General features: G+C 43.3%; 1 protein-coding gene across 4 annotated transcripts; it reads left to right on the top strand.

Moving 5' to 3' along the window:
• The first annotated feature begins 122 nt into the window (after positions 1-122).
• On the top strand, positions 123-15,474 carry nup205 (nucleoporin 205). Of its 4 annotated transcripts, none has more exons than XM_013272508.3 (42): positions 123-346; positions 866-1,008; positions 1,173-1,344; positions 1,515-1,659; positions 1,958-2,117; positions 2,316-2,544; positions 2,639-2,803; positions 2,908-3,083; positions 3,252-3,368; positions 3,507-3,644; positions 3,807-3,957; positions 4,288-4,493; positions 4,577-4,759; positions 5,135-5,185; positions 5,503-5,712; positions 5,828-6,065; positions 6,160-6,349; positions 6,532-6,652; positions 6,841-6,919; positions 7,000-7,164; positions 7,291-7,415; positions 7,536-7,650; positions 7,805-7,954; positions 8,205-8,279; positions 8,382-8,539; positions 8,627-8,707; positions 8,790-8,981; positions 9,100-9,301; positions 9,398-9,496; positions 9,666-9,814; positions 10,019-10,210; positions 10,308-10,429; positions 10,620-10,752; positions 12,738-12,864; positions 12,981-13,054; positions 13,205-13,333; positions 13,551-13,677; positions 13,850-14,022; positions 14,157-14,286; positions 14,492-14,620; positions 14,761-14,837; positions 15,036-15,474. In XM_013272508.3, exons 1-42 carry the CDS (start codon positions 319-321, stop codon positions 15,186-15,188), a joined length of 5,979 nt encoding a protein of 1,992 aa, XP_013127962.1. In that variant the 5' UTR covers positions 123-318; the 3' UTR covers positions 15,189-15,474. The 4 variants fall into 4 exon arrangements, with proteins under 4 accessions (XP_013127962.1, XP_013127965.1, XP_013127963.1 ...); XM_013272511.3 differs by having other exon boundaries at positions 319-346; positions 8,208-8,279; positions 9,669-9,814; XM_013272509.3 differs by having other exon boundaries at positions 319-346; positions 8,208-8,279.
• The last annotated feature ends 124 nt before the right edge of the window (positions 15,475-15,598 follow it).

Genomic DNA, 15,598 nt, shown 5'->3' with positions numbered 1-15,598 from the left:
TTTTTAATTATTTTTTTTTAAGTTTACAGATTGTAGATTTAATTAAATGCCTTAAACGCTTTAGCTTACAAGAACTACAATTCCCATAGTTGCTAATGGGGACGGGGCCATCATTCGGAGGACCCCGCCTGAAAAGAGCCCACATAACCATGAAATCTTCTAAGATATTTAATCTACTCAACTAACCAGCGAGGACATTAAATTAGGACTGATAGATTCGTTGTTCACTAAAAGTGACCAAAGCGTTACAGAATTGATTGTTTTAAATTTCACACCGGCACAAACCCAGAAGCTTCTGTCCAACTTAGTGAGCGTATCATGGCGGCGCAGATGGCGGTAAATTCGGGTAAGGGTGTATATTTTATTAAATAATTGGATTTTGTTTAGTTATTGCATCAAATCTCAACCTCTGTTATGCATAGAAGCGCAGATATATGCGCTTCTTGGCCGCAGATTTGTCGATTATGATATGTTTTGACCACATGTTGTTGGGTCTGTCAGGCTAACATAGCTTAGCCTTACCCATAGCAAATAGACGTTAAGTTAGTTGAGGTTAAATAACAAATTAGTTTTACTCATTTACACCGAACTAATTCCCACATTAAACCTGAAATAACAGGGAGGGATGACAAGACTTGTCTGATAGATCAGCCGACCGGCTTGAAATAAAATTGAAACTAACAACTCGGGGGAGGCAAAGAAGTGTCTGTACTATACTTCTGGAATCTTTTATAGTGCTGTGCAAAATGCCGCAGTGGTGTTAACAAGCATGGTTATAACAAATTAACTCGAAATGACTAGAAATTAGTTGTTTGCATACTTGTGTGACGGCCCAAGACATCTGAAAGCTTATTTACAACCTCAGGAGCCAGTCTGTGGGGGCCGCTGAAAGAGCTCTGGGAGACAGTGGACGGAGCTGTGTTAAGGAGACAGCCCGAGAGTGTTCACCTCCTAGACCTACAGCTGAAGAAACACAAACCTCACTTTCTGTCACTTTTTAAGAACCCGGTAAGATGGCATGAATGGGTAATTTAAAACACTGTCATTTCTCACACATGCAGGTCACGGGTGGTTTTTTGTTTTGTTTTTTTTCCCCAATGTGTAGCTTGTAGTTACAGTCTGTCCTCCGAGACTCTGATATTAACAGCGTCTTGTCTTCTCTTCATTTTTAGCCAAAAAGTGCAGAGCAAAGAGAGAAAGTGCGTAAAGCCAGCACAGAAGGCATCGCCATCCAAGGTCAGCAGGGGTCACGGCTCCTTCCAGAACAGCTTCTGACAGAGGCTTTCATCCTCAGTGATCTCTTTGACATTGGAGAGTTGGCAGCTTTGGAGCTTCTCTTGGCAGGTAACATGAAGGAAAAAAATCCCCAACTTTATCCAGCATAATTATTTCCATTTCATCTTATAGGTAAAGTGTCACTGTAGTTAATTGTGTAGCAGGTTGTAGTGTATGGACTGTCCTGATCAAACACTGAGATTGAGCTCTGTTTCTTTTATGTAATCATCTCTCTCCAGGTGAACAGCAGCAGCCCTATTTTCCAGGACTGACACGAGGCCTAGTGGCCGTGTTACTTTACTGGGATGGAAAACTTTGTATGGCCAACTCTCTGCGCACGCTCATTCAGTCACGACAGGGAAAGACCTTCACCCTGGATCTTAGGTAATAACGGTGTCTAAAAGTAGTACAATGAAACATTGATAAATGCTGTTAAAGTCCCGTATGAGGAAGGTGTTTTTGTCCTGCTTGTATTTTTTTGGTAACCATTGCCCTTGATGTGAATGTGTAAAAATTGTGTATGTTTCTGTTCTGTGTCCTGTGTACTTTTTGTTTGTATATGTGTCTTTCTTGCTGCTGTTACATCCAAATTTCCCCTTGTGGGACAATTAAAGGATTATTCTATTCTGTTCTATTCTATTTGAATCTTATGTTTGACAATGTTATTTGTTTTCTCCTTCAGTGGAGAGCTGGTGGCTCTGACAACACGATTTACAGATGAGCTCATGAGCCAAGGTCTGACCAAACGCATCCTAACTTTGGTGTCAGAGATAAGCGTGACGCGTGAGTTTGAACGACTGCAGAAAGAACGCGGATTGGGCAACGAAAAGCACAGGAAGGAGGTGTGAAGTAATCTTTTGTATAAATTTTAACCAAAGATATAAATCTTCAAATTGCTTTGTTTTGTTTTTCCAGTGTTAAAGGAACAATGCAATGCCACTAATTTTCTCAACACAGCTCAAATAGAAACACAGAGTGTAGGAATGCAGAGTGGATTATGGAAAATGGGGATTACATGCAGTTTCTGCATCTGTCACCAGGTTGCAGACCTCATCAAGGAATGCCGACAGGCGCTTGCAGACAGCCTGTTTTCATGGACCTGCCAATCACCCCTGTCAAAAGATGACACTCTGGCACTCATTGGCCACCTGGAGACAGTTACAGCTCAGGCTGATGGCTCACTGGACAGTGTTAGCCTGGCTCTGGTTATGGCACTGCTCTACTGCTTGGATGTCAGTTTTATAGAGCAGGGGACTGAAGATAGAGATGGTAAGTTCGTGTTGATGGTTTTGGTTTTCTTTCTTTTTTTCCTGTTGAAATCACTGATTCCAAAAATCAACTGCCTGCATGTGTTTTCCTCCAGATTTGCTCCAGGCACTTCCATTGCTGACAGAAAGGCAGTATGTGTCTGCAGTGCACAGTCGCCTGATGGACAGCCAACCATGGAAGCTTCCGGGGCTGCAGGCCGTGTGTCGACTGGCGTGGGCTCTGTCGCTGAGAGTCCTTTCCCAGCTGCCACAGGGCTCTGGTAAGTACTGCATTCCTTGAGTCTCCATTAAAAATCACCTTCTGATTCTTACGTTTTCTGAGATAACAGCCATTTCATGTTATTGTATGTGCATTTTTGTGCAGCACTGGTTGAGTTCACTGAGGCAGATGAGGCTCTGGCTGATCAGGCTCTCCTGGGCGATGTCTTCTTGTTTATGAAAGAGGGCATGCTGGGATGTGAGAGTTTTTCCCAGGAAGAGTTTTACATCCGCCGCGTCCATTCACTCATCACAGACTTTCTGGCTCTTATGCCAATGAAGGTAAGAGATGCTGCAGGTGCGTGCTTTTAACTTAAGACTGACATGTAAAACTATAATATGGTTTTTAACTTATCAGGTTCAACATTCTGTAATTATCACGTTTCATTTATTTATTTATTTTTGCGTCTTAATTAAAATATGTAACAAGCGTATTTTGGCTTTTTGCAGGTGAAGCAGCTTCGTAACCGTGCCGATGAGGATGCCCGCCTCGTGCACATGTCCTTACAGATGGACAGCGAGCTTCCATCGTCATTGCGAAAGGACTTGGACCACCTCATGATCCTGGTTAGCCTTTTTTTTTTTTTTTTTTTTTTTTTTTTTTTACACATATCCTTATATACATATAAGGCAATATTACCTCTAACCTTTTATTACCTAAAGGACAATTACTGATCGATGAGAATTTTGGGTTTGTCTTTTCAGATAGGGGAGTTTTACAGCAAGGACCCATTTGGATTAGAGCTGGGTTTGGAGTTCTGGTGTCCGACGGAGTCTCTTCAACACACCTCCCTGCAGGGTTCTTATCTGGGAATGGCCCTGCAAAGACCTCCACATAAACAGGTAGGGTTCATGTTTTCGTGACTACTGTTACTGATTGTCCAATTGATTTAGATTTGGGGAGGAGGGGTGTGCGTGTCCGTTGCTGCTTCTTCTTTTTCTTTTCTTTTCTTTTCTTTCTTTTTTTTTTAAAGGTGTTTTTATATTTTGTGATTTTTGACATAGGTGGTTTTGTCCAAGTTTGTACGTCAGATGGGAGACCTTCTGCCATCCACCCTATACATCTCCTATCTCCGTATGTTAAAAGGACTTGCCAATGGCCCTCAGTGTGCTCATTACTGCTTCAGCCTGCTTAAGACCAATGGGGCGGCACACAGTAAGACTAAATTGCTTTATAGAATTTATTTATAGAATTTATTTATTTATTTATTTTAGTGATATTTTAGTTGAAATCAATACAAATTCGATTTGAAGTTAAGCCTTTCCACAAAAGGAACTTCATTATGTTGTAATAATAATAATGATGATAATGATAATGATAAGTGTTTTTTTTTTTTTTAAACAAAACAACATTTAAATTTTTTTATTTTTTTATTTACACCATTAGAATATTGTCTGGGTTCATTTTTATGTATGATTATTATTAAATCAAAAACCTTATCAGCGTGTACTGTAGTGTTCTCTAATGCATACTAATTTTGTTCAGGTGACAACATCCAGGGAGTTTCAGGCAGCCCGGTGTCCTGGGAACATTTTTTTCACTCGCTCATGCTCTACCATGAAAACCTGCGACGAGACCTCCCAAATCCAGATTCGGCTCACTACCGCCACCCGCCACTCAGGGGCATCACCCAAAGAGAGATGGAAGGACTTACCTCGTTTTTGCAGTTGCTCACCACCATCATCACATGGGTATGCCACAACAGGCATGAATTTGTGCTGCTATTTAGGTGTAAAATACCACAAAGTCAGATGTTTATTTCTGTCTTCTCTAGAGTGAAAATGCTCGACTGGCCTTGTGCGAGCATCCCCAGTGGACCCCAGTTGTCGTGATGTTGGGATTGCTTCAGTGCAGCGTTCCTCCTGTCCTGAAAGCTGAGCTCCTGCACTGCCTGGCAGCGTTTGGAAAGTCACCAGAGATCGCTGCTTCACTCTGGCAGTCGCTGGAGTACACGCAGGTAAAACAGAACAATGTTTTATTTTTATTAAAAATGACATGAGTTTACACTAATAGGGTCAACATTGTTTGTCATGTGCAAATAAAATATGAATTCTGATAATATCAGAAAGTCACAGACTCCCTTTCTACTCTCACAATATTTCTCTACATGTTAAGCTTAATTTCTGCACTAAAGCTGTCAGGAGACACCGGTACTCTCACCACTGAAATGACTATAAGATGCTGTAAACATGCAAATGTCCAGTCCTCATGATTGCAGCCATTTCTTAAAACCTAATTTCCAGAAAACAAAACAGCGTCACTCGTGTTTTTATCTGTAACTTTGTGTTTTGAAGCTTCCTGTTTTGTTAATTTTTCATTTCTTGTCAAACAGATCCTTCAGACAGTGCGAGCCCCTGGGCAGAGACAAGCAGCAGGGATAGAGGTGAGAATTTAGTTGTTTTTGTTTAGTTCTTTTCTCTTCAGCAAGCGTAACGGTCAGAGGGTGACGTTTAAGCCTGTCTTGTTGTAAAGAAAAACAATGCAGACAGGTTATCGGTGTGATTTGTCTTTAAATGTTCTTCTGTTTACAAAATTAGTGCTCCGAGCAGTTCAGCTGTAATTGGCCCGTTACAGATCTGCATCATAGATTAGTAAAACAGCTGGAGACTAAAAGTTTTACTTTAATTTGACTGATCGCTAAACATCCTGTAAAAAAAGGGACGTGACTCAAACTTTGTGAATTATTTTCATGGCCATCAGGTGGAGCTGAATGAGATCGAGTCGAGCTGTGAGGAGTACCCACTGACACGATCTTTCTGCCACCTGATCAGCACGCTGGTGGAGGGAAGCCTGCCCGTTAATTTAGGAGCAGGGTTGCGTGTGCCCGGCTTTCAGCCCTACTTGAACTTCTTGCGTGACTCTGTGTTCCTCCCCTTCCCCACCAGAGCATATCGTCGCCCTGCTGAGAAGGTAATGCTCCCTCCTAGCATCAAGGTGTAGACACGAAACATAGATTCACTTTTAACTGTGTGTAAATCTGCTCATTTTGCCCCCCCCCCCCTTTCATTTCGTTGCCATCTCCCAGTGGGAGGTAGCTGACTCTGTCCTCGAGGTGTTCCACAAGCTGCTGCGGGACTACGAGCCCCAGCCATCTGACTTTGTCCAGGAGATTGTGGAACTGCAGGGTGAGCAGGTCCCGGCCCATAAGCCTCCGGGCCACAGCATCATGTTCCACCTGCTCAATGACTCGCCCATGCTGGCACTCTGCCTCAGCCTGCTGGAGGAGGGGGTCCGCCAGCTGGACACCTATGCACCTTTCCCTGGTGAGAAAGCATGCACTGCTGTCAGGGAAATGGAGAGAACTTGTGTATTTGTGTATTTGTTCTGACAGAAGAGTGCATCACTCTGCCCTTACAGGTAAAAAGCACTTGGAGTCAGCAGTGTTGCACTGCTTGTGCCTTTTGGACTTGGCTCTGCAGAAGGAAGCAGTGTTCATGGATCTTCTTAGGGAGAGCCAGGCCTCTCTGCTGGTTTCTCCCCTGGAGCAGCTCCTCCAAGGCGTCAGCCCTCAAACCAGAAGGGCTGATCACATTGTCAACATTGCGAGGTAAACACATCATTTTTTTTTAACTTTTTACTTTTTTAAAATAATGTTTGAACTGTAATGTATTTTTGTTTTTGGCTTTTTTTGGTCCTTGTTCACTTTGTATTAATTTTGGCTATTCACTAAAGCTTGTAACTCAGAGTCTTTGCAGCACAGTTATGAACTCTGCCGTTTGTCTTTGGCAGGTATCTTTACCACAGCAGCTCAAACCCAGAGGCCGCCTTCCAGAGCGCCAAGATTCTGCGTCGCATCGCCAACTACCCAAACATTCAGATTAGGCTGGTGGGAGACTTCACACATGACCAGGCACGTCCAAGTTTGTCTTTCAGTATATATTAGTAAATTAGATCTGTGTAAGGAAAACGGCTTGAACAGTATTGAAATTTTCAGGATGACTTGGAACAGGTTTCATGAAACCTTGGGGTGTTTTTACTGTGTGCATGTAAGTGTTAGCTGTGTTAAAGCAGACATTAATTTAAACATCTCCGCTTCAGGCTGTAAGTCACAAGCTCATGGCAGGCTTTGTGGAGTGTCTGGACAATGAAGACGCAGAGGAGGGCACAGAGAAAGATGGTGAGACGATCTTTACTTATCAATTATTAAAACTGTCACACTCAGACTTCCTAATTTCCGCCTTAAATACTAACTTTCAGACATAGACTCACAAAAGAAGGTGGCAAGGATCCGACATGAAACCCAGATTCATATTTTGAACCTGCTCATCACGTCTTTGGAGTTGAAGGCACCAAATCTGGCCCTTTATCTTTTGGGCTATGAAGTCAAGAAGCCTGTGTCATCAACCAATCTCCAGGACCCGGGTGAGAGTTTGGTCTTTGCAGTGAATATGTTCATTTTGGTCGCAGTTATGATGTTTAACACTGTTTGAACCTTTTATGCATTAAATGGAAAGAAAATCCGATGATTTAAGTGTGTTTGTCTTACAGGTGTGTTAGGGTGCCCACGTAGCTGCCTGCACGCCATCCTGAGTCGGCTGCAGAGAGGCACAGAGAAAAGATCGGGACCTGCGCTCACACAGCAGGCCCCGCACCTGGCTGAGCTCTGCTACCAGGTAGTATTTAAATGAGGCACAATCTCTGCAGTGAGAGATGTATCACAGCTAGCAAGAGGATTTTATGTTACAGAATATTTCTAATTTCTTTGTGTTTGTCTGGTTTTCTTTCTCTCTCAGGTGATCTACCAGCTGTGTGCTTGTCCAGACACATCTGGACCCACAATGCGCTATTTGAGGACCAGTCAGGATTTCCTGTTCTCACACTTGCAACATCTACCCTTCAACCTGCCAAGTGAGCTCAGAATCCCTGCTAACTTTGTTAAATAAAAGGCGTTTTACCAACAAAGCAGTAGCATTCATTTGAAATGAGTTGTTGTGTATCCATGTAGGGAGGAAATAATGGACAGAAAACACTGCAGGATTTTTGTTCTCTTCCTTCTCCTCAGGTAACCAGATTGCTGCCCTCTCCCAGATGTCTTGGCTCATGAAAACAGCTGCAATTGAGCTGAGAGTGACCTCACTCAATCGCCAGCGTTCCCATACACAGCGCCTTGTCAGCCTCCTGCTGGATGACCAGCCACACGCTCAGCATGCAGGTAAAGGAAAGTTGCTCTATACTTTCCATGGCTGTAAATAAAAGCTTAAAGGATCCTTTTAGAAAACTCTCAAGCCCTCACAGCTGACAGTCCTGTTTATTGCAAAGGAAATTTACAATATGTATCTACAGTATCTACTGTACAATATAAAGCGCCTTGAGGCGACTGCTGTTGTGATTTGGCGCTATATAAAGAAAATTGAATTGAATTGAATATGCACCTAAAACCTTTTTATTTTTTACATTTTTAGCAGATGGGGAATCTGGCATGGAAGATGAGACTAGATCAGTCAGCGGTTTTCTGCATTTTGACACAGTTTCTAAAGGTTCGTGTCACAAGTCCACCTTCAAATTTAGAAAAATATTAGAAGAATATATGTGAGGAGATTTTAAGAATGACCCCAGATTGTCTCGCTTTTCATCATCAGTGCGCAGGAAGTTACTGAGCGTGCTGGATGCCATTGATTTCAGCCAGGATATGCCTGAGCTGCTGCAGCTGGACTTCTTTGAACGCACTCAGATAGAGCAGGTGATCTCCAACTGTGAGCATGTCAATGAGCAGGGACATACTGTGTGCAACGTTAAGGTACGTTTCCAGATACGATGCCTAATGCATTTTCTTGATCTGATGTGTTGTTTCAGCCTCTGAAGTTGGTTTTCATTTTCCTTACAGTTGCTTCACAGAGTGCTGGTCGCTGAGGTGAACGCGCTGCAAGGAATGGCAGCGATTGGACAGAGGCCTCTGTTAATGGAAGTGAGTGAAAGTCACAAACTGACGTCCTGTAATTTTAGCTGAAAGCTGTAATTCCATTCCATTGCTGTTTCCTTTGCCTTAGGAGGTGAACTCAATCCTGCAGCAAGTGGTGGAACGTAACCGTGTCCGTCGGAGCCTGAGTGCAAAGCGGCATGCGCTGCAGTCCTGGAGGAGTCTGGTGGAGACGCTGCTGACTGCCTGCCCAGCTGATCTGATACCTGCTGATGAGCGGCAGCTAATCATCAGGGATCTGCTGCTGGACCTGCACGATAAGGTCAGTGATCATGTCAGTGTAGCAGTAATATCCAGTCCTGTCCAATAAGGAACTGGTCTCAGTGTTCAATACTTGTGTAATTTATGCACTCAAGTTTTTGTAACTGTGCTTTGTCTAGGTGTTATCAGAGGATGCAGCAGGAGAGTTGATGCCCATTGTTGCCGGAGCGGTCTTCACACTGACAGCTCACCTCAGCCAATCAGTGCTGTCTGAGCAGCAGCAGGGGGTGGGATTAGAAGCATCCTCTGGCTTTGCGTCAATCGCCAACTCTGCCCTGCACCTGATCCTGCGCAAGCTGCTGGACTTTATACTTTCTACTGGTTAGTGACTCATAAACCCACATTTCTCACATGGGGAAACTTTTCAGGATCAACTTTGATCCTAATACGTTTTTGTAATGTCTTTCGCACCTTAAGGAGGCGGATATCAGCGTCTGCGTGCTCACCTGTATGGCTCTCTGCTGTATTATCTACAAATTGCCCAGAAACCTGAAGAACCGGACACTCTGCAGACAGGTACAACACAGAAGCAATCACACACTGCATGTTATAATAAGAGAGTCCTTTTGGACCTCTTTTTATTTTACAAAAAAGTCATTGTTAGTATTTTCTGACATATACTGTCTGTTAGTATCATTTCAAAGGAACTGTGGGTTTGTCTGAGAAAATGTCTTTGTGTTTGCAGCAGGCAAAGCAATGTGGGAACGTCTCACAGCTCCTGAAGATGGTTTCTCTAAACTGCAGAGGGAGAACCTTGCGATCATCGAGAGTTACGGCAAGGCTCTCATGGAGGTTGTGTGCCGAGATGCCTGTGACGGCCATGAAATTAGCAGGGTAAGAGTTAACCTACATGAAGCTTTCTCTGCCTATTTCAGCCTCTTGGTGATTTTTTTTTTTCTTTTTTTTTCTTTGCCCCCAATCTTGATGCATTGTAACGTACTTTTCTGGAATACCAAGTATCTTCTGCTTCTTTCAACACCTCTCTGTTTTAACGTTAACCAAGCCTAACAAGTATTCTGCCCCCCCGCCCCCTGTCAGATGCTGGCCATGGCCGTGCTGGACCGTATCCTGTCAATTGACCGTCAGAATCAGTGGCTGCTGTATATTTGCAACAGTGGCTACCTGCGGTCGTTGGTGGAGAGCTTGAGGCAGGATGATGTGGCGCTACAGAGCCTGCTCACACCCCAGCCACCCCTCCTCAAACCACTCTACATCTTTGAAAGCAAGATGGTGAGGAGCCAGTTTTCAGTATTTAGTTTCTAAAATTGAACACACCAGCCTCAATGAGTGGAAGATTGTGAAGCTACGAACTTGTTTGCGTGTTTAGGCTCTGCTGACTCGTGTGGCTAAGACGGGGCAGGGAGCCGTGGAGCTGTTGCGCTGTGGGCTGGTGGCACAGCTGATGGAGTGTCAGGTGTTTGACATGGTGCCCGACAGCGACGCACACAGGTATGGATGTGGGGATGGGAGGAGAGAGTGACAGGAATAGCTGTCTTTTTAAAAAGTTCTTATATTTGATATGTAAACATCTTATATCCCTTTTTAAAACAACTCTCCCCTTTATTCAGAAAACTTGAGCTGTTGAAATCTATATTTCTAGTTTCCCTTATGTTTGCATCTGTTCCTCTTTGGATTGCAGGGTGATGAGGGACCCATCAGGCTTCATCCCCAGCCCTATGGACCGTTACAGACAGATTCTTTTACCAACCTTAAGGCTCTTTCAAGTGATTCTGACTTCCACCTCCATAAATCACCAGCAGGGGGCAGCACAAGTAGGTGTCTAACGTTGTTAGACCTGAGCTTTGTCATTTCAAATATTGTCATGTGTCTGTGTTTATTATTTGATTTCCTGTTCTGGTTTGGTTGATCTTTTGCTCGGCTGAATGTAGGGCTGTAATAATCCAAATTTTAGTAATTGATTATTCATCAGTTATTGAGTTATCAGGTAAGACATCGTATGTTATTGCCCATTAATAAGGCAGATTTTCAAAAGTCTTTCAAAATGAATTGCTCATTGGTTTCTATTTTAGAAATTGCAATAGTTGTAATTTTTCTTTCCTTTTTTTGTTTTTTCAAAAATGCACAAAAAAATAATAATACATGTTATTTGAAAGCGCCTTTCAGAACACTCAAGGACACTGTACACAGCAGAAAAATAAAAAGCAGGCAATTTACAAAATCATGAAACATAAAAGATAAAACAGATTTAAAATAGCAGAATGGAAAAGGTTATGTGGGATTAGCTATGCTGAACAGTTGAGTCAAAATAAGCCATACATGCAGCTTAAACTAAAGCCTAAAATAAAATGGTTTTCACGCGGTTTTCTTGGAAGGCTAAAAGAGAGAAAATGACGTCTTCTCGGTTAGGTTGATTTTGTATATGATCATGTGTATGCGTTTTTGTGTGTGTCTGTTTGCTTAATCGTGTTAATGACTCGTGCACGTGGGAGTGTGAGGTTTTAAAGAAATATCTCATGACTGCAATGATGAAAATCGAGCATGTGAACATTCTCTGCGGTTTGTCCTACTTTGATGCAACGTTTTCTGCTGCTGGAAAAAAAACAACTTTCTGATGGTTTAGATCAGGGGTCCCCAATCCCAGTCCACGAGGGCCGGTGTCCCTGCAGGTTTTAGATCTCACCCTGGGTCAACACACCTGAATCACTTGATTAGTTCATTACCAGGCCTCTGGAGAACTTCAAGACATGTTGAGAAGGTAATTTATCCATTTAAATCAGCTGTGATGCATCAAGGACACATCTAAAACCTGCAGGGACACCGGCCCTCGTGGACTGGGATTGGGGACCCCTGGTTTAGATGTTTATAATAATGTTAACAATGATTCAGTGTCCAGCCTACAAAGTCCCGGGTTAGTGGCTCAGTTTTTATAGCCCATGTGTATTTTACTTCCCTGTGGAGGGAGAGAGGGGGGGGGTGAGCTTTCATTTTTATCTGCTTAAATATTAATGTAATGAACTTAATATAATATTTTTCCTGTTTTGTATATTTTACATAAATCTAAATCTGTAAAATAATGGTATTAAAGCCTTGAAGTGAAATATGGTCCAGTACACCCCACACCCCCCTTTAGATTCACCCCTGCTGCAGCCTTCAGCAAACTGCCAGTTAAACATTGTATCAGACTAAGCTAACAGTTCATCTTCATACGCATGCTTTTATTTTACCTTCTGTAGCTTTACTGTAGATTTTGGATGGGAGCAGCTTCGAAGCTCTCCCTTGGTGTGACACACGATGGTTTGGTTAAGGACTCCTGCCAGTTTTTTCCCCAAGTAAAGGTTTTAACAGTGATTACAGGAACAAGCGGCCCTAAACCTGAGCTCACGGTCTCCTTAACGTCGCCCCCTCTTTGCTCTTTGCCGCGTAGACAGACTCTCGATTCATGTTAAACCATGACGTATCATCTTCACCCCTGCTGATGCGTTATCAGTGTTTTTGTTGAAAGCCTGGGGGCTGCATGGGCTTAATGATGTGGTACGTTTGATGCACGTGTGTGCCTTTAGAGAAGTTTCAGTTGCAGGTCTGTTTCTAGTTGCAAATGTGGGTGAAACACTCACGCTTATATGGGGACAAATGAGCCCCACTGAGTCGTGGAATAAACAAAGCATCAAAGCAAAAACTGATCAAAGTGATTTTCTTCTTTTTAAATAATGGAGTTATCTGAGTTACTCAATGAATCGTTGCGTTTGATTTTTGACTTGAAAGTGAGTAATAAGTAACAACAAATATCTGTGTGCAGGTTCTCCAGTGGCTGATAGTCCATGCAGACACCATTCAGTCCCTGCTGCGCTGCCAGGAGCTCAGTATGGGAGCTTTGCAGGAACTTTCTCTGCTTACTGGCATCATCAGTAAAACAGCTCTGCCAGGTACAAAGCTGGGCAGTCACACTGAACCGAAAGCACAAAGCTCTTTTAATGTTATATCACCCATATGCGAACCACGTGTTTATAATCAGTGACTCAGTAACTACTTGATGTCTCAGGTGCCCTTGAGATGGGTGGAGAAGTCAACAGCGCTGCGCTCATGGAGTTCCAAGGTCACATTAACAGATTCCAGGTCAGATGATGCCCTTAGTTTTTATTACATACCAACCTGTAAGTTCTAACTTTCACTTTTATCTTGTCCAACCCTCTTTAACCTCTGCATCTACTTTTCAGTGTGAGATTTGCATGAGTGGCAATGTATGTCTCTCTCTTTTTTTTTTAGCGCCTATGTCTGTCTCTGCTCGGCCGTCTGGCAGGAAGTGAGCGGGACAGGTTGCTAAAACAGGCTGAGATCTCTGCACCTGGAGACTCAGCAGAACGACGAGAAGAGATGGAGGTGGCCATGCAACAGGTTTGACGGTTATTCTATAAGTGGTAAAACTGGAGATGTAAAGTTTATTCTCAGTGCCAACTTCCCAGTTAGCATATTTGTATTCCAAGTGTAGAGTGGACACTTCGGGGCAAAATCCACAAGAGTGGCACTGAAATGTCTGGAGTTTTCTCTCTGTAATCAGGGTTATCAGTTCTGCATCGTCAGCGACTTGAACCATGCTGTCCTTTGTCCCAAGGTTTGTGCTAACATCATGGAGTACTGCCAGGCCCTCCTGCTGCAGAGCTCAGCCCAGGCTCAGTTCAGCATCTGCCTCTTCAGCCCGTCAGGCAGCGAGCCAGCTGGCAGGGACGGAGCACGTACTGGTCAGTGATATTCTACCCTAACTTATGAAGAATAAGGATTTGGCTCATGTTAATCTTTAATGTGGCTTAGCCTATGGTTATGGAATGTTTTAGAAGCTTGTGGTGTTCCTGAAGTTTCCGGTTTATGGAAAAACTTTCAGTTTAACGATAGACTCTTCCTCCTCTTTTCAAGACCTTTCATCCACTGTGCCATCGATGGCTTACTCACGGGTCCCTAGTCTTGGTTTGGTCTTGTACCTGCTCAAGAATAGTGCTGCTGATTTCTTCCGGTTCCACCAAAGTCACAGGCAGAGCTTGGGAAAGCTTCAGAGCCTGGATCAGCTCCCACCTGAGGAGCTCAAGGAGGTAATAGATAGATGCAACAGTGTATATAGAGATATAACCTCACCACCGTCAGTTTACCAAATAAACTTACATCCTGCATAAGTTTTGATTGTTAGCGTTTTTTCCCGTCAGTTCTAACCACCTTTTCTCTGTAGTTGTGCCAAGGCCTGGTTTCAGGCCCAGGAGGAGTGGAGAAAATCTCATCAGTCCAGAGGAGCTTGCTGGCCAAGAGACGACTGGTCCAGCTCATCAACAACAGAGCCAAGCTGCTGGCTTTGTGCTCCTGTATCCTTTGCAGACACATTTGTAGAAATGGGATTAAGAAGATTAAACCAGGAATGATAAATGCTACGCTGAAACTGCCTCTGTCCATCATTTCTGTGCCATATAGTGTTTGATTATCTTACACAGATAAGAGTTATTAGAAAAATGTAAAAAAAAAAAAGCCACATAAGAAGCTGTGGACAGCCTTGACCCGACTCCTGCTTAGATGTGATTGAGACATGCTTATTCGTGTTGTGGCGTCACCTGGAGTACTACTTGTTGCATTGTATTCCCACTGACCCCAAAGACTCGCTGCTGCCTGGATCCACTTTATACAGATCACGCCTCGCAGATGGTAGGGGCACATGTTACAGAGAATATATCCCAATAATAGGTTCACTGCACTTTTTGGTTATTGACAGCAGATGTGGCATAGACACTGTATGATCCCTGGTTGAGTAAACATGAACATTTCTGTATCTTGATATTCTTTAGACTCATTCGGCGGGCTGCAGGCCAGCGGAGGCAGAGGACTAAGCCTATCCAGAGTCAGCCAACAAGATCTAGATCTGGTAAGAAATTTCTGTAAACTGGTATGAGTCTGCAAACTGAAATGTGTTGTACCTCTTGTACACTGTTGTACATTCTGGGGCAGTTTCCTAGCATGCATTAAGCCCCTCGCCCTAAACCATAAGCATTTTTTAAATGGAGATTTTCATCAAGTCTTTCCTTTAGCCTAGAATTAATTTCTTTTCCTTGTCTGTGTGCAGCTGAAAAGCGACATGGCTGCAGGATTTGGGGAGGCGCTGCAGAGGAAGCTGCTGGAGGTGGAGGGCTTGTACAGCCAGGTCCGCTCTCGCTATACTTTTATCCAGGCTCTGGTCCGCAGGATCCGCGGCCTGCTGCGGCAGCCCAAAAGCTGAGACTGTCAGTTTGAACCTCTGCCTTCATAACAGGCAAAACCAGAACACTTCTAAGGACGTCATGTCTGGCAACATCACTCCTTTCTACTGACCCGACCTTCCTCTTCTATAACTCGTAGTGTCAATTTCGATCATGCTTACGTTCACTGTGTAGCACCGTTTGAGGAATTGAGAATGTGGAGAAGAAAAAGCAGAAGAAATTTTTACTTGTTAAACTGTATTTGATATTCTTTTTGTTTGTTCGGATGATTTTTGTGAAAATAAACTTTTTTCTAAATCTGTTAAATGTCTAGTTCTCACCTTCCTCGCACCATAAATGACCTAAACGACAGCGGCTACGGGCACCTTTTATTTTTAATGGGTAAAGACGAGGTTACCATCTGCTGACATTTGATTAGACTGTATTAATA

This window comes from Oreochromis niloticus, linkage group LG7 (assembly GCF_001858045.2).
Source record: "Oreochromis niloticus isolate F11D_XX linkage group LG7, O_niloticus_UMD_NMBU, whole genome shotgun sequence".
Lineage (NCBI taxonomy): Eukaryota > Metazoa > Chordata > Actinopteri > Cichliformes > Cichlidae > Oreochromis > Oreochromis niloticus.
This window is presented reverse-complemented; position numbering and strand designations above follow the sequence as displayed.

Excerpts from the sequence above, each read along its gene's own strand:
- nup205 (XM_013272508.3), top strand. The coding sequence starts at position 319 with ATGGCGGCGCAGATGGCGGTAAATTCGG. Across the intron at positions 7,165-7,290 it reads AACCAATCTCCAGGACCCGG|GTGTGTTAGGGTGCCCACGT; the intron begins GTGAGAGTTTGG and ends TTTGTCTTACAG. Across the intron at positions 7,651-7,804 it reads TCTACCCTTCAACCTGCCAA|GTAACCAGATTGCTGCCCTC; the intron begins GTGAGCTCAGAA and ends CCTTCTCCTCAG.